General features: G+C 37.6%; 2 protein-coding genes across 2 annotated transcripts in view; one reads left to right on the forward strand and one right to left on the reverse strand.

Annotated features, from left to right (window-relative positions):
- Positions 1-3,144: 3,144 nt before the first annotated feature.
- On the forward strand, positions 3,145-15,076 carry CCNE2 (cyclin E2). Its single transcript, XM_053715215.1, has 12 exons — positions 3,145-3,170; positions 4,422-4,462; positions 5,081-5,162; positions 5,961-6,020; positions 7,735-7,889; positions 8,957-9,092; positions 10,359-10,505; positions 10,718-10,813; positions 10,972-11,106; positions 13,182-13,293; positions 13,434-13,591; positions 13,763-15,076. The coding sequence occupies exons 2-12, from the start codon at positions 4,449-4,451 to the stop codon at positions 13,868-13,870; spliced, it is 1,203 nt and encodes a 400-aa protein (XP_053571190.1). The 5' UTR covers positions 3,145-3,170; positions 4,422-4,448; the 3' UTR covers positions 13,871-15,076.
- INTS8 (integrator complex subunit 8) overlaps positions 15,062-24,597 on the reverse strand; it is a gene marked incomplete in the record, with an annotated part of 407,787 nt that continues 398,251 nt past the window's right edge. Inside the window, 1 exon segment of the mRNA XM_053715214.1 lies at positions 15,062-15,252. Coding sequence (XP_053571189.1) covers positions 15,136-15,252 — 117 coding nt within the window.

The following is a 24,597-nucleotide window of genomic DNA, read 5'->3' on the forward strand; positions in this document are numbered from 1 at the left end:
CTTGGGCGCTGGTGCCACTGCACCAATGGTAATTTTGCTCATTTAAAACAAAGTTATATTATGGCAGAATGTCCCTTTAGGAGACTTGCATAAGAAAATAAAAGCCTTACCTTTTAATATGAAGCATTGCTAAAATAAATAAACCACACTGCAATGCTATTTATACACAGGGCCTTTATTAGGAATAAAAATACACTACAAAAGTGTTTTTTTTTATTGCATTATTTTTAAAACTGTTATTATTGTGCATTTTCAGACTCTTAACCCTCCGCTATATACTTCCATTAGCAGAAATGCTTCTAGTATAAGTTACAACAGGTTTCAGCGGCATACGCACATATGCCAAGAGGACCTGTGCACCATCATTCAAACACCACACTACCTCAGAGTCAGCAGTGGCTTGTATAAATAAATTAAATATTCAGACAACTGCCAGCATTCAGAGAAGGTGTAGGGTTTGAATGCTGGTGCATGGGCCCTGGCAGCATATGTGCATATGCTACTGAAAAATAGTAGTAATTATTACTAGAAGCATGCTTATGGAAGTATATTGCAAAAATGCTTCTATTTCATATTGAAAAGCAGGAGATAAAATAAATGTCATTGAGGTTTGTCAAGGGGGTGTGTTCCTAATTTGCAAAACAATGCAACTTTTGCTTACTGCATAAATGTTTTTAAAATGATTTTGTGTGGGGGTAGCTTGAGGACGAATGCCTAAAGTCAATGTTTTCTTTGTACCTAGAATAAGGTATTTTAATATATTTTACAGTCTTTTGAAAAATGGTTGTTCCTGTGCTGAAAATAAACCTTATTTTTATGCTTGTGGGGCATATTGTCTGCCAGTACAGCTGAACTTACATGAACCAGCTGAGTCTCTCTCTATCTATCTATCTCTATATCAATATCACACTGTTTTCCAAAATACTAATTTTAAAAGGCTTAACCTTTTTAAAGATTTAAAACGTTTTTTTTTTTTATGTGTACTGTATATAATACACACACCCCACCAGGTGTCCAGTATTTAAATAGGCTGTTCGGTAAAATCTTCATAAAAATACTGGACACTTAAAGGGACACTGAACTCAAAATTGTTCTTTTGTGATTCAGATAGAGCATGCCATTTTAAGCAACTTTCTAATTTACTCCTATTAGCAATTTTTCTTCGTTCTCTTGCTATCTTTATTTGAAAAAGGCATTTAAGATTTTTGGGGGTTCAGAACTCTGGATAGCACTTTTTTATTGGTGTATGAATTTATCCACCAATCAGCAAGGACAACCCAGGTTGTTCACCAAAAATGGGCCGGCATCTAAACTTACATTCTTGCATTTCAAATAAAGATTCCAAGAGAATGAAGAAAATTTGATAATAGGAGTAAATTAGAAAGTTGCTTAAAATGTCATGCTCTTTCTGATTCACGAAAGAAAAAAAAATTGGGTTCAGTGTCCCTTTAAATAACCTTTTTTTTCACTAAATGTAAAACGACTCCAATGCCTGAACTAATTACATGATTGATTTGTGCATTACTGGTAACATTTACTGCTTAGCTGTGAAAAAAAATACATTGTAGAATCAAGAGTGGGGGCTAACATAGAGCGTTTTTTTGGGGGTGCATTGTTTGACCCCCGTCTACCAGTGTGCCCAGTCTGACTGATTGTCCAGTATTTGGTGGTGGATAGCTGGCAACCGTAACTAAATATATAATAACGCCTTTATATTTTAGGATGTGTTCGTTTCATTATCTGCATCAAGCAGTATAAATCTATAAAACAAAAACAAATCTCCTAAAGCTGCGAGCTTTTCACTAGCACCTTGCCATCATAGCTCAGCTGACAACACACTTCCTCCCACGTGTTCTGTCTGCTGAGAGTTCTTCTGGCTGTTTACATTCTACAGCTGACCCACGTTGTTCTGAATCTCCGCTCTGCTATTGGTTGACTCTTACACTAATCCCGCCCCTGGGTGTATCTGTCATTTCCAGCTCAGCAACTTCAGCGGGAAATTCAAACGAGTGAATTGTAATATAAAAGAGCGCGTTAACCTCTCGGTTGCTGGTTAACCCGGCGGGCATTTTCTTAATAAATTGCCATGCTAATGCGGTGATTTACATGTTGGGTCGTGATGCACGGTACTGGCTGCACTTTCTCAGCAGGGAGAGTGAATTCACCCCATTGCTGTCTGCCATTCAACTCAAATGCACCCATTTTAGAAATAAATCGGGGTGTGAGGGAAGTAGACGCTTTACATAAATACACAGCAAACTTAATTCCCGACGTTTGGCGAGTGGGGGATGTCAAATTGTAGCCATGCTCAGCTATGACACGTAGACTGCACAACGCTCTGGTATTAGTCTCTTAATGGCGCTAATTGTGTTTGAAGGGATAAAAGCTAAACGTGACGTAGCCAAAGCAACGATTACTAATATAAAATGTGTAGCTGTATATAAAAAATACTACTTAAATATTGAATAACGGTGTAAGGTCCCTAAGTAAGGGAAACTGCCATGTTGTAACTAACCAATGTTGTTACAAACCCTCTTATGCAAGCTCCCCTCTTGAATCCAGTTATGAGGTTAGGCTGAAAAGAAAATATCAGATGGTTTAATGTCCCTTTTTTAATATGCTTTACAATATTATGTTCTGTTTGGATTCATGACACATTTCCCCCACAAATGGATCAAACTGCTATCCCTAAAACCAAGGATTGGTTATATTGTTTGGGGACTTTTAAACTAAGGTACACATAGACTTACTCTATGGCCTATACTAAGTAGCCCCAAATATTTATTAGTTCAAGCTATAAATGCTTTTGATGTTTGCAAGAGGGTCACAAGGTTCACACTGACAATATATTTTGGTTACAGCCACTAAGTGTGCTATTACTTGCATTAAATTGGGTTTCAATATTGTAGCCCCCCACCTCCCCCAGACTGTTTGGTGTTAACTTTTTTTCTTCTCACCTCACTGTGGAAATGAAGCAAGGTGAGAAGTCCTCACTGGTCACCCTCCCCCCTAATAGTTCAATAGTAGTGGGCAGCCTGTCCTGCGAGATGTTGTACCCTTTACAGGGCGCGCATGCGCAGACCCTCCTCGGTCGTATAAAGAGGCTTGGCGCCAGCTGATCAGCTGAGACCTGCTTGGTGCAGCCACTGGATAAACTGCTTCTTCATACGGTGAGTAGCCAGAAGTTTTCTGGTTGCCTATTTAATGTTTTAAAGGACATTAATTTATACAAATGTGAGTTTGCAGTAAAATTCAAGTTGCATGCCATTTCATATTAACCCCGTGACTACCAAAAAAGACAAACGCATTGCTTAGCAATGCGTTTAACTTCTCTGGCACCCAATAGGTTAATTATTTTTTCGTTTATCAGTTTATTTTGGATGATCAGTTCCCAAGTCCCTAACTTTTATGATCTCCCCCCTTTTTCTGCTGTATATATTAAATGTATTTCAACTTTACAGTAACCGGTCTGCAGTTATAATTCCCATATAATCTGGCGCTGAAATAATAACACACACTGTTTAGATTTTTGGGGAGCTGCTTGTTTGCTGGTTCTTATTTTACGTCTGTACCTCCTTTTTCCCCTATATGCCATTCATTCTGCAGATTGTAAACTGCTGTGATGTGCACTTTTTCATTTTGCACCCCCATCCTTTAGATGCCCCCATGGTACGACAATCTAGGGTTGGAGGAGGTGAACCCCAATCCTGTATGTGTGTTTTAACCCCATTTCACCTTCAGTAAGTTGGAGGGAAGACAGATGGGTTTGGGCGCTTTGCAGCCCGCTTTTACTAAATTGGCGCGGAACGGCCTCCCTTCAACAAACAAACATCCCCGGTTGCTTGCTTGGGGGTGTCGGTGTCTCCTAGAGTTAGTGCAGGGGTTCCCCAATAAGTCAATACTATGCCCTGGGTGATATGTACCCCTCAGTCACCCTAAATGAGGGCTGCACCAATGGCTTGGCGGGAGTCTGCAACAGCTGCTATCCCGTGGGACTGTCATTTATCTAATTGCACCCCTTATGAATTAAGTCTCACAATTATTCACGGATACCGGCATATTTTTTATATTTTTCACCTTATTTTATAAATATTTTAATCGCTGCAGGATGGGGAGGAGTTTGACTGTATACTGCCACAAGTGGCTATTTACTAGTAACTCTGATGATCTTACTATTTATTATTGTGTAAATGACTTTCATTATGTATATGATACATATAACATTTAGTAAAGTGAATTATTGTGTAGATATAGCAAACTTCATTCACTTATTGACATACTGTGCCTGGGAATACCACTTGAGTTCCTGTTAAGGAGTGTGAACACCCCCCACATACATAATGTGTATGCAACTGTCTTGACTGCTGTACAAGTGGTTAATGTGTTCTCTCAGCTAATTTATAGGTTTATTTATTTTACAGATCGAAATTTACTATTCTGGGAAAACAATGTCAAGAAGAAGGTAAGTTCTTGTCAAAATAAAGAAAACGTATCATTTTGATATCTGTCCTTTTTAGTGCAAGGTTTGTTAGTGGTTAAACTGGTCTGAGGTAGCAATTAAACACGGTTTTATCTGTATTGAAAAGGATGTAAGATGGGTTTTGCTATAATCCCGTGGGTGCAGTGCTATTAGGGGGATGAGAGCTTTTGGTGCTGGGTTTTCCAGTCAGAATGACTGTCAGGCCTAACACTCCTTTCCTCTCACTCCCTGTACCCAGAAACACTAGTTTATTAAAGGGGCAGCCTAGTCAAAATGTCATGATTCAGAATTTACTTTATCATCAAATTTGCATTGTTCTCTTGCCTTTTTTATTATTGAAAGTTAAACATAGGTTCCTGTTCTAATTTCTAAACCCTTGAAGACCGCCTCTTATCTCAGTGCATTTTGACAGTTTCTCACAGCTAGAAAGTGCTAGTTAATGTGTCATAAAGATAACAACATTGTTATCCACATCTGTGGAGTTAATTTGTCAGCACTGATTGGCTAAAATGCAAGTCTGTCAAAATATCTTTTATTTTTTCTTGTATGCAGTTTACTTGAATGTGAGATTACAATTTTTAATCAACACTTCTTTTGTAGTGGCCGTTTACAAGCAAGACATGTAAAACCTGACACTGAAAATGTTTTTCGATCGGTTCAATCAAGGAAACGTAAAGCTGAGGTGAGATATTTGTTTATTTTATTACAATTTATTATAGATGGAATGGTCTTTATTAGCTTTAATATTGTCTTATTCATATTTACTTCTATCAGCTTTCACACCTTAAATGGCCTCAAAATTTATTTAAAGGGACAGTCAACACCAGAATTGTTGTTGTTTAAAAAGATAGATAATCCCTTTATTACCCATTCCCCAGTTTTGCAAAACCAATACTGTTATATTAATACACTTTTTACTTCTGTGACTAACTGGTATCTAAGCATCTTCTGACCGCCCCTAATCACATGACTTTTAGTTATTATCTATTGACTTGCATTTTAGCCAATTAGTGCAGTGTCTGCCACTAGCCACGGGCGTGATCACAATGCTATCTATATGGCCTACATGAGCTTGCTCTCCCCTGCTGTGAAAAGTAAATAAAATAGAGGCGGCCTTCAAGGGCTTAGAAATTATCATATGTGCCTCCCTAGGTTTGCTTTCAACTAGAATACCAAGAGAACAAAGCAAAATTGTTGATAAAAGTAAATGGGAAAGTTGTTTAAAATTACATGCCCTATTTGAAAAATGAAAGTTTTTTTTGGAGTTGACTGTCCCTTTAACATTTTCCATCAAATCTAAGCAGTCGTGATATAGATTTTGGGCACCACATTGCACTTTAAAATTTGCTGTGAGCTTTCGCTTAATTTTGTACACTACAATCTGAATTCAAATTCAGAACTATAATGAAGACCAATGTTTTTCACTGGTGGTTCTGTTAATGTTTTCTCCTCACGTTAAGAGCTTTATTTCTCATTTTAGGAATGTAAGAAGCCAAATGGATGTCACCAGGAGACAAAGAAGCAAAAGTATGAAATTCAGGTAAAGATCTTTGTCAAGTATCTTTTGAACAGAATATTTATTTTGAAACTGTCAGACGCAGAGGAGATACTGTTTTCCAAAGGAATTTTTAGTTTATGATATTCTTACCTACCAGAGGGCCTAAAACCTGCATCAATTAGTTGTAAGAGAATACAGAATAGAGTATTAGAATTGACTTTTGTTCATTTGTACTATTGTAACCCATTGATGTCTGCATATTGTATTTCTTGAAAATTTCAATAAAGAAATAATAAATATAAAAAACAAAAAAACCTGCATCAATTGCCAGATTACAAGTTGAGTACTAATTAACACTCCTGCTCCAGTGTTCATTGCACCTAGAAGCTCGTTGCGCTCATATTTCGAGTCGACAGTAAACCGTTCTCACTCGAACACAAAAAGCCGAATTTAGAATATCGCGGCCAGCGTTCACATATTCCCCTATAGAAGTCAGTGGGGAATAAAAAAAAACCCCAACAACATTCCACTCTCGCCCAAACCCAATGGCATATTCTCGTGCACTAACCTGACCTGAAAATATGAATATTTCCCATTCCAATGTTCTATATACCAATACTGAAGGTTCCACACTCTGGGCTTGTAATGAGTCAAAGTTTAATTCAACATGTGACGTTTCGGGGATCAAACAGTCCCCTTCCTCAGACCGGGAGATCCTTCTTGGCACCACTTATTGCCGCGCCATGCTGAATTTCACGCACGTCTATTAGCTAAGAGATGGAAATTTCACCTCAGCCAAATGGTGTTGTGCCGTGGGTTGCCTTAGCAGCTCACAGCGGCGAATGCTGCAAAGGAGCTTTCAGCATTTAGTATTTTATACTTCATGGATGAAAGTCCCCTTTTATTTGTTCCAATGGTAAATCCTAGCGTTTCACAAATGCTAGGATTTACCATCACTTTAAAGAGACACTAAACCCAAATCTTTAATTTCATGATTCAGTTAGAGCATGCAACTTTCTAATTTACTCCTATTATCAATTTTTCTTCGTTCTCTTGCTATCTTTATTCAAAAAGCAGTAATGTGATGCATAAGAGCCGGCCCATTTTTGGTTGAGAACCTGGGTTATGCTTGCTTATTGGTGGGTAAATGTAAGCCTCCACTAAGCAAGTGCTATCCATGGTGCTGAACCTAAAATGGGCTGGCTGCTAATATTTTAATTCTTGCTTTTAAAATAAAGATAGCAAGAGAACAAATAAATTAACAATAGGAGTAAATTAGGAAGTTGCTTAAAATTTCATGCTCTCTGAATCATGAAAGAAAAATTTTTGGGTTTAGTGTCCCTTTTAACTACAAAAGGTTCCAATGCTCATACATAAACAAGTATATCTCTATTAATGCCCTTTGACTGCCTCGCCCCCAACACCTGAGACATATCTTTGAGCCCTTATAACTTTCGTGTGCAATATTTTTTGTGAATGTTTTTATCATATAGTGTTATAGTAAGTGCGTTTCCCCCTCTTAGCCAGTAGCATGCTAGCCATCATGCATTTAATGCTGAAGGGAGAGCACGGCTATTGGCTAAGAGGTGAAAACGTCACCCTCATTGAAAAAAAAAATGGTTCTGCCGTGGGAGACCAGAGGCGCTTAGCTCAGCGTGTATGTATGTAAAATGCCTTCTATATAATTGTAGCACATCGAGTCTCTTAATTGTTTTCACCAGTACTTTAAAACTTTTTTTTTTTTTTTTTTTAACAGGGTTGTTGGTCTCAGATATCGCCAGGAGCTGTGACTCCTTGTATTCTTATAGAAACACCACAAAAAGAAATCTCAGAGACATCGGATCCTTCAAAGTTCACACGATACAGGTTCAAGAATTTATTCATTTCCCCATCACCACTGCCAGACCTAAGGTGAGTAATTCTGTCATCCTCATTTGTGTGATATAGTTTAAGAAACAAAACATGATAAAACCATGACACTGAAGGTTGCATCATTTTTTAGAACTTTTAACAGCTGTTTAGACAATCAATGCATTGGTATGCTCAGAGGCCAGGTGAAGAAAACACCTGGCAATTTCAGTCTGTAGCTTTGTTGTGGTAGCAATCTCTATAAGGAACAGAACAATTGTTTACTTTTACACTTGGCTCCTGATATTACTAGAGTTCCATCTGTTTGTGTGTAAACAATGCCGTAGCTTACAATCTATTTTGATATTTTTCTTCATCCACCTAGAAGTGAGCCCACGTTTTAATGTAAAGCAGAATGTTTGTCATTTGTGAAGTTGAATGAGAGAAGATTCAGTATCTAATACTGCTTTATGCACATTGTTTTCCTGCAAATAATATAAAAAGTTATTCGTAGTACGGCTGGATAAAACTTATAATGGTATAAAATTACATTACCAATTCAACTGTATAGCAAAATAAACAGTGAAGCACTTAAGAGCTGATTAGAAACTAATGCTGATATTTAACAGGGACACTAATCCTATTTTTTTTTTTTTCCCTCCAAGATTCAGATTTAATTTTTAAATAACTTTCTATTTAACTTGTTTTGTTCTCTATCTTTTGTTGAAAAGTATACCTAGATAGACTCAGTAGCTGCTGATTGGTGGCGCTGTGTGTTTTGTATGAGTTCCATAACTCGGGTCAAGCAATCAATTCATGTCTCCACCAACTAACACACCAGAATCAATATTTGTATTCTGAAATTCTAACTAATCACGTTTATGCACTACATATAGTATACTACTTTACGTGATAATATTGTCAAATATTGCCAAAGCTTTTCAGATTGTGAAAGAACTTGCTCAACAACCACACATTGCCATAATCTGTTGATTGTTAGCTGTAATCCTCGTTTCTTGTAAGGGATGATTTTTTATTTTTTTTTATTTTTTTGGCTGTCATACAACATTAATACTTATTTATTTTTCATGTCTAAAAAAAAAAAAAAAAATGTTTTTTGCTTCTTATAGTTGGGGGAGTTCTAATGATGTATGGACCAAAATGGTGGGCAAAGAAAAAAAATACATACATTCCAGCCGCTTACTGCAAAATCACCCCACACTGAACCCAGACATGCGCTCAATACTTCTGGACTGGCTTGTTGAGGTGAGTTTTCTTTCCAAATAGGTAGAGATGTTTCGCTATTTTTGAAGCTGGGTTTATCTGTCCAATAGTCAAACACACAAAGTCCTAGACAACTAAATCCAGCTCCAAAAATAGCCAAACCGTTAAGTGTCGTATGGCTAGCACGTTTTTTGAAAAAGACGTGGAAACATCACCTTGTGAGAGAGAAAAAAAATAGCTTTTTGCAGAACAGCCAGAGGGGGGGGGGGGTGGTTTATGTTAGAGAGAGACCTAAAATAAAGGTACATTTTAGCGCATGGAGACTAGTGTTTAAAAACAAACACTAGTTTACCATCACTTTAAGACACAGCGAAATGGGGCAAAATTAATGTATATTTCAAACCTTGTTTTACTACACACATTTTATATCCGTCTGTTTCACGTCTCCAATTTGAAAGTGAAGGTCAATTTTCGTCTACTTTCCTACTGAAGTTTATTAAATATCTTACAAGCACCCTAGTCGCTATTTTTTTATTTGCATCTTCCTTTCTTTTAAAAATGAAATATAAAAATACTACCCGTTTCATTGGGACTCCTCCCCTCCAACACTTCCTTATTCTGTATTAGTGACTTAGCAAGCGGTCACACACACTCTCTATGTCCGTCTAAAATCGCTTGCACAACATAAGGTAAAAGAACTGCCTATGTGCACCGAATATTGGCATCTTGTTACTTACTTGTACGCAAGCGTTATTGTGATATATCGATCATGAACGAGCCTCAGAAACATGACGCTCCTCATGAAGTTACGCATGCGCAATACTTAGAAGTGATGTTGTGAAAAAGGGGCGAAACAGAGATTCGAGTATTACATCTTAGATATGTCAATCAAGTTATCTAAGATGGTGGGCGGACGAGTATAGTATAACGGGGAACAAATAAAAGGTAAAAAAAAAAAAAAAACCCTGATAAATAAAATAAAAGTCAAGTTCATTTCAAATAAAGAGCTGAACGGCATGAACGAGGCACCCGGACTTGACCTTGACTTTAATGTGCATTATGTGAATAGTTTGTCCTGGATAAGTGAAGTAATATGGGTTGCTCTTGGTTATACTGAATTGAATGGGTGTTTGTCACCATTAAAGTTATAACCCTGGATCCAAAGTGATATTGAAAAATTTTTTATTCCTGCATTTAGAATACACTGCACTATACACAAGCAATTTGATTTTGAAATAAGTTGTGAAAAACTTGTGTTTAAGTAATATTCTGTGTGACTCCTATTAACTCAGATTTTTTTTTTTCTAGGTTTCAGAAGTCTATTGCCTTCATAGGGAAACCTTCTACCTCGCTCAAGATTTCTTTGATCGCTTTATGTTTACACAAAGTTCTGTAAACAAAAGCATGCTTCAGCTCATAGGAGTTTCCGCCCTTTTTATTGCTTCCAAAATAGAGGTGAGTTTGCATTCTCACATTAAAGAATATACCTTAAAACAATTCTAAAAGCTACTTAAACATGTAACTTGCCCCTGTGTTTAAATTAGAATGGCACTAATTTAAATATGTTAATGTGGTAACTAACTAGGTATTGGTGGGAAAGTATTAGTAGCTGAAGGGTTAAGTTGCATGCAATTTTAATCCGATTTTTTCCCCCCCCCTCTTTTTAGGAAATTTATCCACCTAAACTACATGAATTTGCTTACGTCACTGATGGTGCTTGCACAGAGGATGATATTATAAAAATGGAGCTCATCATACTTAAGGTTTGTTTCTTTTTCTTTCTTTTCCCATGCCAGGTTGCAATAAAAAGGGAATGCAGAACTATACAAGCTGAACCCAAATTGCCTATGACATTTTTTTATGATAAATGGATGTTTTCAATACAGTACAGAAATAACACCAATTACATTTTATATTCCAGGCCTTAAAATGGGAGCTGTCCCCTGTAACGCCTATTGCATGGCTGAATCTTTATCTGCAGGTTTCTTCCCTAAAAGAATCTCCCAAGTTTCTGCTACCTCAGTACTCTCAAGAACAGTTCATCCAAATAGCCAGGGTAAGACATTTATAGGGAATTTTATTGTAAACCAACTAATTTTTTTTTCACCTTAAGAGCAATATGGTAAAATTGTGGGTTTATTATCTAGTGCTTCGATTTTGTTAATCTCAAAATAATTGACTTAAAGAATCAATAAAGTCCAAAATAAACTTACATTGGCTAAAATGCAAGTCTGTCAAAATAACTAAAATAAGGGGGCAGTTTGCAGAGGCTTAGCTACAAGGTAAGCAAAGAGGTAAAACGTGTGTTGTAACTAGGGTTGCACCAATACCATTTTTTTTAAGACAGAGTACAAGTACCGATACTTGTTTTCAAATACTCGCCGATACCAATTACTGATACTATTTTTTTTTTTTTTTGTCATGTGACAGTTTACCAAGCACAATACAGACTAATTATTTAAAATTCCTTCTTTATAATTATGAAGGACTGTAGTTTAAAATACATTATGAAATAATAAAACAGGTTTTATTTGTCACAAAGTTCACAGAACATGTTTAGAAATAAAAATATTACAATAAAATATATTAAAAACAATAAATAACAAATATAAAATTGCAACCAACCAAAAGTGCCATACAGTAAAAAATAGAACAGAATACTGTTTAATCATGGTGAACAACACTATGGGCTAGATTACATTTGACTGGTAAGCTTTACCAATGCTCTCATTACACGTCCTTCTCCATTAAAGGCTATGGAGTTGGAAATGTGAAGAGAGGATTGGTAAAGCTTAACAATCAAATGTAATCTAAATCTAGTCCTATAATTGCAGGATGAGTGTTCATTGGGATTAACTTAATTTTTCCTATGAGTACTCTTCCTGCAATTATATAAGCTAAGATGTTCCTCAGAGTACAGTTTTGAACATAATTGTGCAAGATGAGAACTAGCAGTATAAAAGGCAATCTAGCAATTAGAATAATTTTTCAAAAGTTAGTGGCAAGTTCTTTTTAAGGAACAGAACAGAAGCATCTCTGCATGTTCAGCTATAAGTCTGTTTTTTGCTATCAGTAAGGAGGTTTAACTTTCCAAACTACTACATGGGGTAGAAAGATATTTTTGGGCCATTTTAGCCAGGGCTGGAAATCTCAGTTTATTAACTGCCCAGTACTTCAGGGGTTTGTCTGAACGCAGTACAGTGATCTCTCCTACAATAATACAAATAAGAGCAATTTGTATTGGCAGAACAGTAGTAAACAATTTTTAGTTTAGTCTCCACTCCAGCTTTAAATGAAATGGGAACATGCAGTTTTAAAAAAAAACACCACAAGATAGCATATGGGTAGTAAGTGCAGGTATCGGTTTAAGTATCGGTGCATTTGCACGAGTACAAGTACTCATGCAAGTACTTGGTATCGGTGCAACCCTAGTTATAACTTATGCAAAACTGGGGAATAAAGGGATTATCTATCTTTTTAAACATCAAAAATTCTGGTGTTGACTGTCTCTCTTTAAAGGGACACTGTACCCAAAAAAATTTCTTCGTGATTCAGATTGAGCATGAAATTTGAAGCAACTTTCTAATTTACTCCTAGTATAAAATTTTCTTCATTCTCTTGGTATCTTTATTTGAATTGCGAGTAAGTTTAGATGCCGGCCCATTTTTGGTGAACAACCTGGGTTGTCCTTGCTGATTGGTGGATAAATTCATCCACCAATAAAAAAGTTCCGTCCAGAGTACTGAAACAAAAAAGCTTAGATGCCTTTTTCAAATAAAGATAGCAAGAGAATGAAGAAAAATTGATAATAGGAGTAAATTAGAAAGTTGCTTAAAATTGCATGCTCTTTCTGAATTACAAAAGAAAAAAATTGGGTACAGTGTCCCTTTAAGTGCACTTATGAGAAAATAAGTAATTAAAACTGCCCTCTTTCATACAATAACTGACATTAAAAAGGAGTTTTTTTTTTTTTTTTACATTTTAGGGTAGGGTGAAAAAAGCACTTATTCTTCCCCCCCCCCCCCAAATTTTTTTTTCTTCTTCTAAACAAACATCTCATGGCCATTTTAATGTGGACATAATTTAACTAAATAAAAATATCTGACATGCCCAAATGTGTTTTTATTACAGATACTGGATTTATGTATTCTAAATCTAACATCATTGGAGTTCCAGTACAGAATTTTGGCAGCAGCTGCATTATACCACTATACTTCAATGGAAGTAGTTAGTAAAGCTACAGGTAAGCAGAAAATGACTGACATTATTTAGTTACTGTTATTTGCAGGTATTGTATTAATCCAATCTTAGTGGACTTTTTTTTTAATTTTTTTTGACATCTTAAATGTAATTTTTTTTTTTTTTTTTTATATATATAATTAGGTCTAGACTGGATCAGCATTTCTGATTGTGTTAACTGGATGACTCCATTTCTACGAGTAATACAGAGAGAAACCGCAGTAAAACTGAAAGAGTTTAAAAAGGTGCAAAAAGAAGATTGGCATAATATCCAAACGCATTCAAACTACCTTGATATGCTGGTATGTATTTTGGAAGCTATATTTGTTTGGTTAGCATAAACTATATTCAAAATTTTTTTTTTTTTTTATTCTTAGAACTTAATCTCTTAACCTGATGCAATCTGTTAAAAATGTGGTTTCCGAGTTCAAAACTTTCCTTACCCAAAACCTTTTTTTTTTTTTTTTTTTTAGGATGATGTAAATACAAGATGTGACTCGGTTTTGGTTGAGTCTCAATCTCCTGTGTCAATTGGAGGAATCCTGACGCCTCCCAAGAGTACAGAGAAAGCGTCTTTGTGATAGTTCGGCATAGAATGGACTTTTCCCCACCTCACTGATACATGGAGCTTTAGTGAAGTCTCTTGGAAATGGATTCCCCCCTGAAATAAGCTAAGAAATTTCATGAAAGCCCCCTTTGCATTCTAGCACCAAGTGACTAGCTTGCCTGTGAACTTATTTATTAACTTTGCTGCAGAAACGTATGATTTATTGCACAAATCTTTTAATTGAATTTTTTTTTATTAATGGATTAGCTTTGCCCAAAGCTGCTTTTTTATTTTTTAAAAAAAAAACACTGCTTTGAGCAGCAATAATATGCAGTATTACTTAATTGTTAAAACTGCAAGCTTTGCAGATTTTGCAATTTAAAAAATATATATACACACACAAAATATGGCACCATCTGCTTACCATTGGTCGACTTTAGATACAGGGTTGTGGAGAACATGGAAATAGATGAGGATGAATCTTTTGGAATTATACTTCTCTCTAAAACTACCACTCTTGTTTGGTTTGAAAATTGTGTGGGACTCCAATGTTCACAGACCAGAAATGCCAACATGGTGACAGGACTGCACTGTTTTTGAAAAAATCCTTTTTTTTTTTTATTACTGGATTTTAGTTTGACAGTGGAAGTTTCTATCGAAGTTGTCCTAGGTAAATGACCGCTTTATGGATATTTAATTCAGTAAAACTGGAATTGTAAAAAAAAAAAGGTGGTAGTGGGAAAACATAAAAAAAAATTGTATTTATTATATTTGTTGTAATGGTTGGTTGAAATATTTAATTGTTCTCCCCTCACCAGACTTCTGCATATTTTTAGTGTAATCTATCTGAAGGCCTGGCCATCTTACTTTTAACTTGTTTAGGTTTCTGGTGAAATAACAAATTTAGTATTTATGGAACCTCTATCACGACAGCTTTAAGGAGCAAAGTAGCGGTTTAGGTGCTGACAGTGAATTTGTAGGAAGATTGCTTCCTATTTTAGAATTGTATGTGTTTACAATTGTTGCTACATTAGATTGGTGTAAAGGTGCACCGAACTTCCATGTGTAAAGTCATTTTGTAATTAGAAGTCCTAGATAAAATTGTATATATATTTTTCTTTAGTTAGTTTTGTACATTTTGTAAATGAGTTATGTAAAATGTAAATTTCTCAGGTTTTGAGTGGTATATTTGTATAAACTTGTAAATATGTATTATAAAATAAACTTCTTGTTCATTTTATATTTTTTATTTGTATTTTATCAAAGAATATAGCATTATATACATGTTCTTGATTGAAATCAAAAGTAAAGCTTTGCCATAGCTTGAAGAAACATCTTTTTGCGCCTCTGTGCAGCAAGCAGTAATACTTCTTCTGGGTTACTTGCATTAAGTTCTGTCTGGCCAATAGATCTTATCTAAATAAAAGATGAATACATTTCAAAACAAAAACATGTAGAGAAAAGCTTAACAATGTAGTCTGTGTGCTTGTATCTAACTTTCTGATATAAACCTATGGCTTCTTCATATCAAGATTTATAAATGATACAACCTATATCACAAATACCCTTTTTATAAAACCATCATACAAATTTCTCTTCAGCCAATACTTAAAGGGATACTAAACCCAACTTTTTTTTCTTTAATGATTCAGAGCATACAATTTTAAGCAACTTTCTAATTTACTCCTATTTATTTGTTCTCTTGCTATCTTTATTTAAATAGCAGGAATGTAAGCTTAAAGGGATACTAAACCCATTTTTTTTTGTCATGATTCAGATGGTAAATTAGAAAGTTGCATGCTATTTTCTCCTTTGTTCTCTTGCTATCTTTATATGAAAAAGCAGGAACCTAAGCAAAGGAGCCGGTCTATTTTTGGTTCAGAAACCTGGGTGGCACTTGCTGATTGGTGGCTACATTTAGCCAGCAAGCGCTACCCAGGTGCTAAACCAAAAATGGGCCGGCTCCTAACCTTACATGCTTGCTTTTTCCAATAAAGATACCAAGAGAACGAGTAAATTAAAAAAGTTGCTTAAAATCCCATGCTCTATATCTGAATCATAAAAGAAGACCTTTAGGTTTAGTATCCCTTTTAAGAGCTGCCCCATTTTAGGTTCAGTACCCTGGATAGAGCTTGCTTATTGGTAACTACATTCAGCCAAACAAAATAAGTGTAACCCAGGTTCTGAATAAAAAATCGGCCGGCTTCTAAGCTTTACATTCCTGCTATTTAAAGATAGCACAAGAACAACACAATTTATACTTACCTGATAAATTTATTTCTCTTGTGTATCCAGTCCACGGATCATCCATTACTTGTGGGATATTCTCATTCCCAACAGGAAGTTGCAAGTGGACACCCACAGCAGAGCTGTAATATAGCTCCTCCCCTAACTGTCATAGCCAGTCATTCAACCGAAAACAAGCCGAGAAAGGAGGAATAATAGGGTGCAGTGGTTACTGTAGTTTAAATTTAAAAATTACCTGCCTTAAAATGACAGGGCGGGCCATGGACTGGATACACCACAAGAGAAATAAATTTATCAGGTAAGCATAAATTGTGTTTTCTCTTGTAAGGTGTATCCAGTCCACGGATCATCCATTACTTGTGGGATACCAATACCAAAGCTAAAGTACACGGATGAAGGGAGGGACAAGGCAGGAACTTAAATGGAAGGAACCACTGCCCGTAAAACCCGTCTCCCAAATATAGCCTCCGAAGAAGCAAAAGTATAAAATTTGTAAAATTTTGAAAAAATATGAAGCGAAGACCAAGTCGTCGCCTTGCAAATCTGATTAAAAGAAGCCTCATTTTTAAAGGCCCAAGTGGAAGCCACAGCTCTAGTGGAATGAGCTGTAATCCTTTCAGGAGGCTGCTGTCCAGCAGTCTCATAGGCTAAGCGGATTACGCTTCTTAGTCAAAAAGAAAAAGAGGATGTCAAAGCCTTTTGACCTCTCCTCTGTCCAGAGTAGACAACAAACAAAGCAGATGTTTGACGAAAATCTTTAGTAGCTTGTAAGTAAAACTTTAAAGCATGGACCACGTCCAGATTGTGTAACACAAGGATGGAACAACAATCTCTTGATTGATATTCTTGTTAGATACCACCTTAGGTAAGAACCCAGGTTTGGTACGCAGGACTACTTTATCCGTATGAAAAATCAGATAAGGAGAATCACATTGTAAGGCAGATAGCTCAGAGACTCTACGAGCCGAAGAATTAGCTACCAATAAAATAACTTTCCAAGATAAAAGCTTGATATCTATGGAATGAAGAGGTTCAAACGGAACTCCTTGAAGAACCTTAAGAACCAAGTTTAAGCTCCATGGTGGAGCAACAGGTTTAAACACAGGCTTGATTCTAACAAAAGCCTGACAAAATGCCTGAACGTCTGGAACATCTGCCAGGCGCTTAACTAGCTGACAATCCTTTTTCCAAACCTTCTTGGAGAACAGATAATATCCTAGCAATCCTGACCTTACTCCATGAGTAACCCTTGGATTCACACCAATAAAGATATCTACGCCATACCTTATGGTAAATTTTTCTGGTGACAGGCTTTCGTGCCTGTCTTAAGGTTTCAATAACTGACTCGGAGAAGCCACGCTTTGATAAAATCAAGCGTTCAATCGCCAGGCAGTCAGCCTCAGAGAAATTTTAGATTTCGATGGTTGAAAAGACCCTGAAGTAGAAGGTCCTGTTTCAGAGGCAGAGACCATGGTGGAAAGGATGACAAGTCCACTAGATCTGCATACCAGATCCTGCGTGGCCACGCAGGTGCTATCAGAATCGCCGATGCTCTCTCCTGCTTGTTCTTGGCAATCAGTCGAGGGAGCAAAGGAAACGGTGGAAACGCATAAGCCAGGTTGAAAGACCAGGGCGCTGCTAGAGCATCTATCAGTGTCGCCTTGGGATCCGTAACACGGAAGCTTGGCGTTCTGGCGATACGCCATGAGATCCAGTTCTGGTTTGCCCCAACGATGAATCAGTTGTGCAAATACCTCCGGATGGAGTTCCCACTCTCCCGGATGAAAAGTCTGACGACTTAGAAAATCCGCCTCCCAGTGCTCTACACCTGGGATATGGATAGCTGATAGGTGGCAAGAGTGAATCTCTGCCCAGCTAATTATTTTTTAAACTTCTAACATCTCTAGGGAACTTCTCATTCCCCCTTGATGGTTGATGTAAGCTACAGTCGTGATGTTGTCCGACTGAAATCTGATGTACCTCAGAGTTGCTAACTGAGGCCAAGCCTGAAGAGCCTTGAATATCTCTCTTAGTTCCAGAATATTTAATGGAAGGAGAGACTCCTCCTGAGTCCACGATCCCTGAGCCTTCAGGGAGTTCCAGACTGCACCCCAACCTAGAAGGCTGGCATCTGTCGTAACAATTGTCCAATCTGGCCTGCGAAAGGTCATACCTTTGGACAGATGGACCCGAGATAGCCACCAGAGAAGAGAATCCCTGGTCTCTTGGTCCAGATTCAGTTGAGGGGACAAATCTGTAATCCCTGTTCCACTGACTGAGCATGCATAGTTGCAGCGGTCTGAGATGTAAGCGTGCAAACGGCACTATGTCCATTGCCGCTACCATTAAGCCGATTACTTCCATACACTGAACCACCGAAGGGCGCGGAATGGAATGAAGAACCCGGCAGGAATTTAGAAGCTTTGATAACCTGGACTCTGTCAGGTGAATTTTCATTTCTACAGAATCTATCAGAGTCCCTAGAAAGGAAACTCTTGTGAGTGGGGATAGAGAACTCTTTTCCTCGTTCACTTTCCACCCATGCGACCACAGAAATGCCAGTACTACGTCCGAATGAGACTTGCCAATTTGGAAGTTTGACGCCTGTATCAGGATGTCGTCTAAATAAGGGGCTACTGCTATGCCCCGCGGCCTTAGGACCGCCATAAACGACCATAGAACCTTTGTAAAGATTCTTGGGGCTGTAGCTAATCCCAAGGGAAGAGCTACAACTGGTAATGCCTGTCTTGAAAGGCAAACCTGAGAAACCGATGATGATCTTTGTGTATCGGAATGTGAAGATAAGCATCCTTTAGATCCACTGTAGTCATATACTGACTCTCCTGGATCAGTGGTAGGATGGTACGAATAGTTTCCATCTTGAACAACGGATCTTTGAGGAATTTGTTTAAGATCTTTAGATCCAAAATTGGTCTGAAGGTTCCCTCTTTTTGGGAACCACAAACAGATTTGAGTAAAAACCCTGTCCCTGTTCCTCCTTTGGAACTGGATGGATCACTGCCATAACTAGGAGGTCTCGTACACAGTGTAAGAATGCCTCTCTCTTTATCTGGTGTGCAGATAATTGTGAAAGGTGAAATCTCCCTTTTGGGGGGGAAGCTTTGAAGTCCAGAAGATATCCCTGGGATATAATTTCCAACGCCCAGGGATCCTGAACATCTCTTGCCCACGCCTGGGCAAAGAGTGAAAGTCTGCCCCCTACTAGATCCGTTCCCGGATAGGGGGCCGTTCCTTCATGCTGTCTTAGAGGCAGCAGCAGGCTTTTTTACCTGCTTACCTTTTTTCCAGGTCAGGTTTGGTCTCCAGACCGTCTTGGATTGAGCAAAAGTTCCCTCTTGTTTATTATTAGAGGAAGTTGATGCTGCACCTGCCTTGAAGTTTTGAAAGGCACGAAAATTAGACTGTTTGGCCCTAGATTTGGACCTGTCCTGAGAAAGGGCATGACCTTTTCCTCCAGTGATATCAGCAATAATCTCCTTCAAACCAGGCCCGAATAGGGTCTGCCCCTTGAAGGGAATGTTAAGTAGCTTAGATTTTGAAGTCACGTCAGCTGACCATGATCTAAGCCATAGCGCTCTGCACGCCTGTATAGCAAAACCAGAATTCTTAGTCGTTAGTTTAGTCAAATGAACAATGGCATCAGAATAAAAGAATTGGCTAGCTTAAGTGCTCTAAGTTTGCCAAGTATGTCATCCAATGGAGTCGCTACCTGTAAAGCCTCTTCCAGAGACTCAAACCAGTACGCCGCAGTGACAGGGGCAATGCATGCAAGGGGCTGTAGGATAAAACCTTGTTGAATAAATATTTTCTTAAGGTAACCTCTAATTTTTTATCCATTGGATCTAAAAAAAGCACAACTGTCCTCGACAGGGATAGTAGTACACTTTACTAGAGTAGAAACTGCTCCCTCCACCTTAGGGACTGTCTGCCATAAGTCCCGTGTGGTGGCGTCTATTGGAAACATTTTTCTAAAAATAGGAGGGGAAGAGAACGGCACACCTGGTCTATCCCATTCCTTATTAATAATTTCTGTAAACCTTTTCGGTATTTGGAAAAACATCAGTACACACCGGCACTGCAAAGTATTTATCCAGTCTACACAATTTCTCTGGCACTGCAATGGTATCACAGTCATTCAGAGCAGCTAAAACCTCCCTAAGCAACATGCGGAGGTGTTCAAGCTTAAATTTAAATGTAGAAATATTAGAATCGGGTATCTTTCCTGAGTCATTAACATCACCCACTGACTGAAGCTCTCTTTCCTCAGCTTCTGCATATTGTGAGGCAGTATCAGACATGGTTCTTAAAGCGTCAGTATGCTCTCCATTTTGTCTCACCCCAGAGCTATCTCGCTTACCTCTAAGTTCAGGTAGTCTGGCTAATACCGCTGACAGTGTATTATCCATGACTGCCGCCATGTCTTGTAAACGCTATGGGCGCCCTAGATGTACTTGGCGCCATTTGAGCGTGAGTCCCTTAAGCGGGAGTCAAAGGGTCTGACACGTGGGGAAAGTTAGTCGGCATAACTTCCCCCTCGTCAGATTCCTCTGGTGATAAATTTTTTAAAGACAGAAAATGATCTTTATTGCATAAAATGAAATCAGTACATTTGGTACACATTCTAAGGGGGGTTCCACCATGGCTTTTAAACATAACTAGGAGTTTCTTCTATGTCAGACATGTTTATACAGAATAGCAATGAGACTAGCAAGCTTGGGAAAACACATTCAGGCCCATTTATCAAGCTCCGTACGGAGCTTGAAGGGCCGTGTTTCTGGCGAGTCTTCAGACTCGCCAGAAACACAACTTATGAAGCAGCGGTCAAAAGACCGCTGCTTTATAACCCTGTCCGCCTGCTCTGAACAGGCGGACAGGAATCGCCAGACATCAACCCGATCGAATACGATCGGGTTGATTGACAGCTCCCTGCTGGCAGCCGTTTGGCCGCGAGTCAGCAGGGGGCGGCGTTGCACCAGCAGCTCTTGTGAGCTGCTGGTGCAATGTTAAATGCGGAGAGCGTATTGCTCTCCGCATTTAGCGAGGTCTTGCGGACCTGATCCGCAGTGTCGGATCAGGTCCGCAAGACCTTTGATAAATGGGCCTGTTTAAATCAAGTTAACAAGCAAATATAAAAAAACGGTACTGTGCCTTTAAGAGAAACAAATTTTGTCAGAATTTGAAAAACAGTGAAAAAATGCAGTAAATCAAACAATTTTTACAGTGTGTATAATAGGCTAACAGAGCATTGCACCCACTTGCAAATGGATGATTAACCCCTTAGTTCAAAAAAACGAAATAGACGTTTTTTAACAGTCACAACCAACTGCCACAGCAAGCTGTGGCCCTACCTTCCCCAATAAATGACTTTGGAAAGCCTTTGGGCCCTTTAGAGATGTCCTATAGCATTCAGAGGGCCTTTGAGGGAAGCTGGATATCACAGTTTGTAATTTTAACTGCACCAACTGTAACTTTTATACTACAACAGTGGAAATTGTTTCTAGTCAAAATTTAAGCCAGCCATGTGGAAAAAAACTAGGCCCCAATAAAGTTTTATCACCAAAGCATATATAAAAACGATTAAACATGCCCGCAAATGTTTTATATTGCAATATCATAAGGGTATTACCCCTGGGAGTAAGCATGATACCAGTCGTTATTAAATCACTGTATTCAGACTTAACTTACATTAATCCGGTATCAGCAGCATTTTCTAGTGTTTTCCATCTCTAGAAAAAATTATAACTGCACATACCTGATAGCAGAATAAACTGCACGCCATTCTCTCACTGAAGTTACCTCATCTGTGTAATCCCTCAGACATATGTGAGAACAGCAATGGATCTTAGTTAGAACCTGCTAAGATCATAGAAACCTCAGGCAGATTCTTCCATTTACTGCCCGAGATAAAATAGCACAACTCCGGTACTATTTAAAAAATAACAAACTTTTGATTGAAGAAAATAAACTAGCTATATTTAACCACTCTCTCCTACAACGTCCTTGCTTGTTGAGAGTTGCAAGAGAATGACTGGGTATGACAGTTAGGGGAGGAGCTATATTACAGCTCTGCTGTGGGTGTCTTCTTGCAACTTCCTGTTGGGAATGAGAATATCCCACAAGTAATGGATGATCCGTGGACTGGATACACCTTACAAGAGAAAAAAACATTAATAGGAGTAAATTAGAAAGAACATGCAACTATATAAATCAAAGAAAATTTTGGGATTTAGTATCCCATTTTAAATAAACTTTATTAACCATAAATGTCTTAGTTGTCCAATTTGATTTTAAGGGCCATAATACCCAAATGTTTAAACACTTGAAAGTGATGCAGCATTGCTGTAAAAAGCTGACTAGAAAATATCACCGGAACATCTCTATGTAAAAAAGAAAGGTAGGCGAGCTTACGTGCACTCATCTTATTTCCCTATTCAGTTTAAAGGAAGTTTGCTATGAAATCTCAGAGTTAAGTGAAATCTCATGATATCACAGTAAAAGAGTTCATTACCTCAACACTGCTGATTGGCTGCTGTTTATTTCTTCATTTTTTTTTTTTTTTTTTTTTTATACCTGTAGCTGAGTATAACTTTTTACACAGAACTTACTCTGCTGAGCTGAGGAGATTGTGAGGTAAAATATCTTCCTTTTTTTACATAGAGATGCTCAGGTGATATTTTCCTGTCAGCTTTTTACAGTTATACTGCTTCAGTTTCAATTGATTTAGCATATGAGTATTATGTCAATTTAGTTTGTCACATGAACAAGTCAACTATCTCTTGTTTTTCATAGAATAATTATTAGAGCATTAAATAAACCATTCAAATGCTACATTTCATAAAAAGGCTCTGTAAAGTTAAATGTGGCAAATTTAAATTTTTAAGAAATGTGCTAAAACATTTGCCCATCCCTAATCTTAACATAGGGAAAAAAACATCTGCTGCACTTTATGTAACACAATTATAGTGACCAGTAATACCTTGTATTAAAATTGGACACAAAAATAATGCACAGGAATAAATGCACTTGTTGATACAATTATGTTAGCATGCATACAAAGAAACATATTACTAATCTGCTCAATGTTAAAGATAGGATTTTTTTTTTTTTTTTTTTTTTTATGGAAACCGGTAACAAACATTTTAGACCAAAGTAGAATTATAGCACTATATTTAGTTTATTTTATAATCTTGTATAAAAGCTGGGGATCAATGGTATTGGATCATATTTTTTGTTTGTTTGTTTGTTTACTTTGATAAATTACTTTCCTTCAGGAAGGTGAAGTGTCCACAAGATCTCACAATTCATTCCCTGAGCACCAAGATCGGGGCAAACCAACCCTATTATCACTTTCCACTAACACAGGTTTTTCTATATAGCAAAGTATAGATAGACATAGGAAAGGGCAAATAAAAGTGCAACTCGTCCTACTACCCACTTGCATTAAAGCAAAGGGCTAAGCTTGTAGAGTCATCATCCTGGAAATGAATAAATTAGGTATGCATACATTTTTATTTTCCTTCAATGGATAATGAGTCCACAATATTGCATGTGGGCTCCTATACCCAAGCAGTGATGTCCATTAGACTACCAGAAGGCAGACTTTACTAGTCAGGCATTTTGACCTGCAGTACTTTACTGCAGAGGTCTACACATTAAAATGAAAGGAAGAACTGAGCAAATGTATGCAAGGAAGACCAAGTACCTGCCTTGCAAATCTGCTCAAGAGAGGTAACATTATAAAAAATAAAATGGGGTAGAAGGAGCAGGAATCCTCTTGGGTAGACTTCCCCCAAAACAGTATAATCCATTCTAATTTAAGCCTGAGGCCAAGCCTCTAAAGATAGTAGCAGTAGCTTTCTGACCCGTACACCAAAAAATTGCACAATTATGGCAGAAAAAATCCAAAAGCTTCAATTTACAATTTGTCTGAGCAGGACACAAGGCAAGTACCATTTTTTTTAATAAAAAAAATATCGGTTTGCAGAACTGCCTTATCCTTAAAAAAAAAAACCTAAGGGTAAATCTAAGGCTTCTAACCGTTTTCGTTCCTTTCGTCAAAATAAGGAACAAAAATCTAATCCTTCCCCCAAGGAATCTGTTTCCAATTGGAAGCCTTCCTCAAATTGGAATAAATCCAAGCCTTTTAAAAAAAAAAAACAAAGTCAGCCCCTAAGTCCGCATGAAGGTTCGGCCCTCTTTCCAGCTCAGCTGGTAGGGGGCAGATTAAGGTTTTTCAAGGATATTTGGATAAATTCTGTCCAAAATCAATGGATTCAGAGCATTGTCTCTCAAGGGTATCAAATAGAATTCAGACTAAGACCTCCTGTGAGAAGATTTTTTCTCTCACGTATCCCAGCAAATCCAGTAAAAGCTCAGGCTTTCCTGAAGTGTGTTTCAGACCTGGAGTCTTCAGGGGTAATCATGCCAGTTCCTTTTCAGGAACAAGGTCTGGGGTTTTATTCAAATCTCTTCATTGTCCCAAAGAAGGAAAAT

The sequence above is a fragment of the Bombina bombina genome, chromosome 5, assembly GCF_027579735.1.
Source record: "Bombina bombina isolate aBomBom1 chromosome 5, aBomBom1.pri, whole genome shotgun sequence".
In the NCBI taxonomy this organism is placed as follows: Eukaryota; Metazoa; Chordata; class Amphibia; order Anura; family Bombinatoridae; genus Bombina; species Bombina bombina.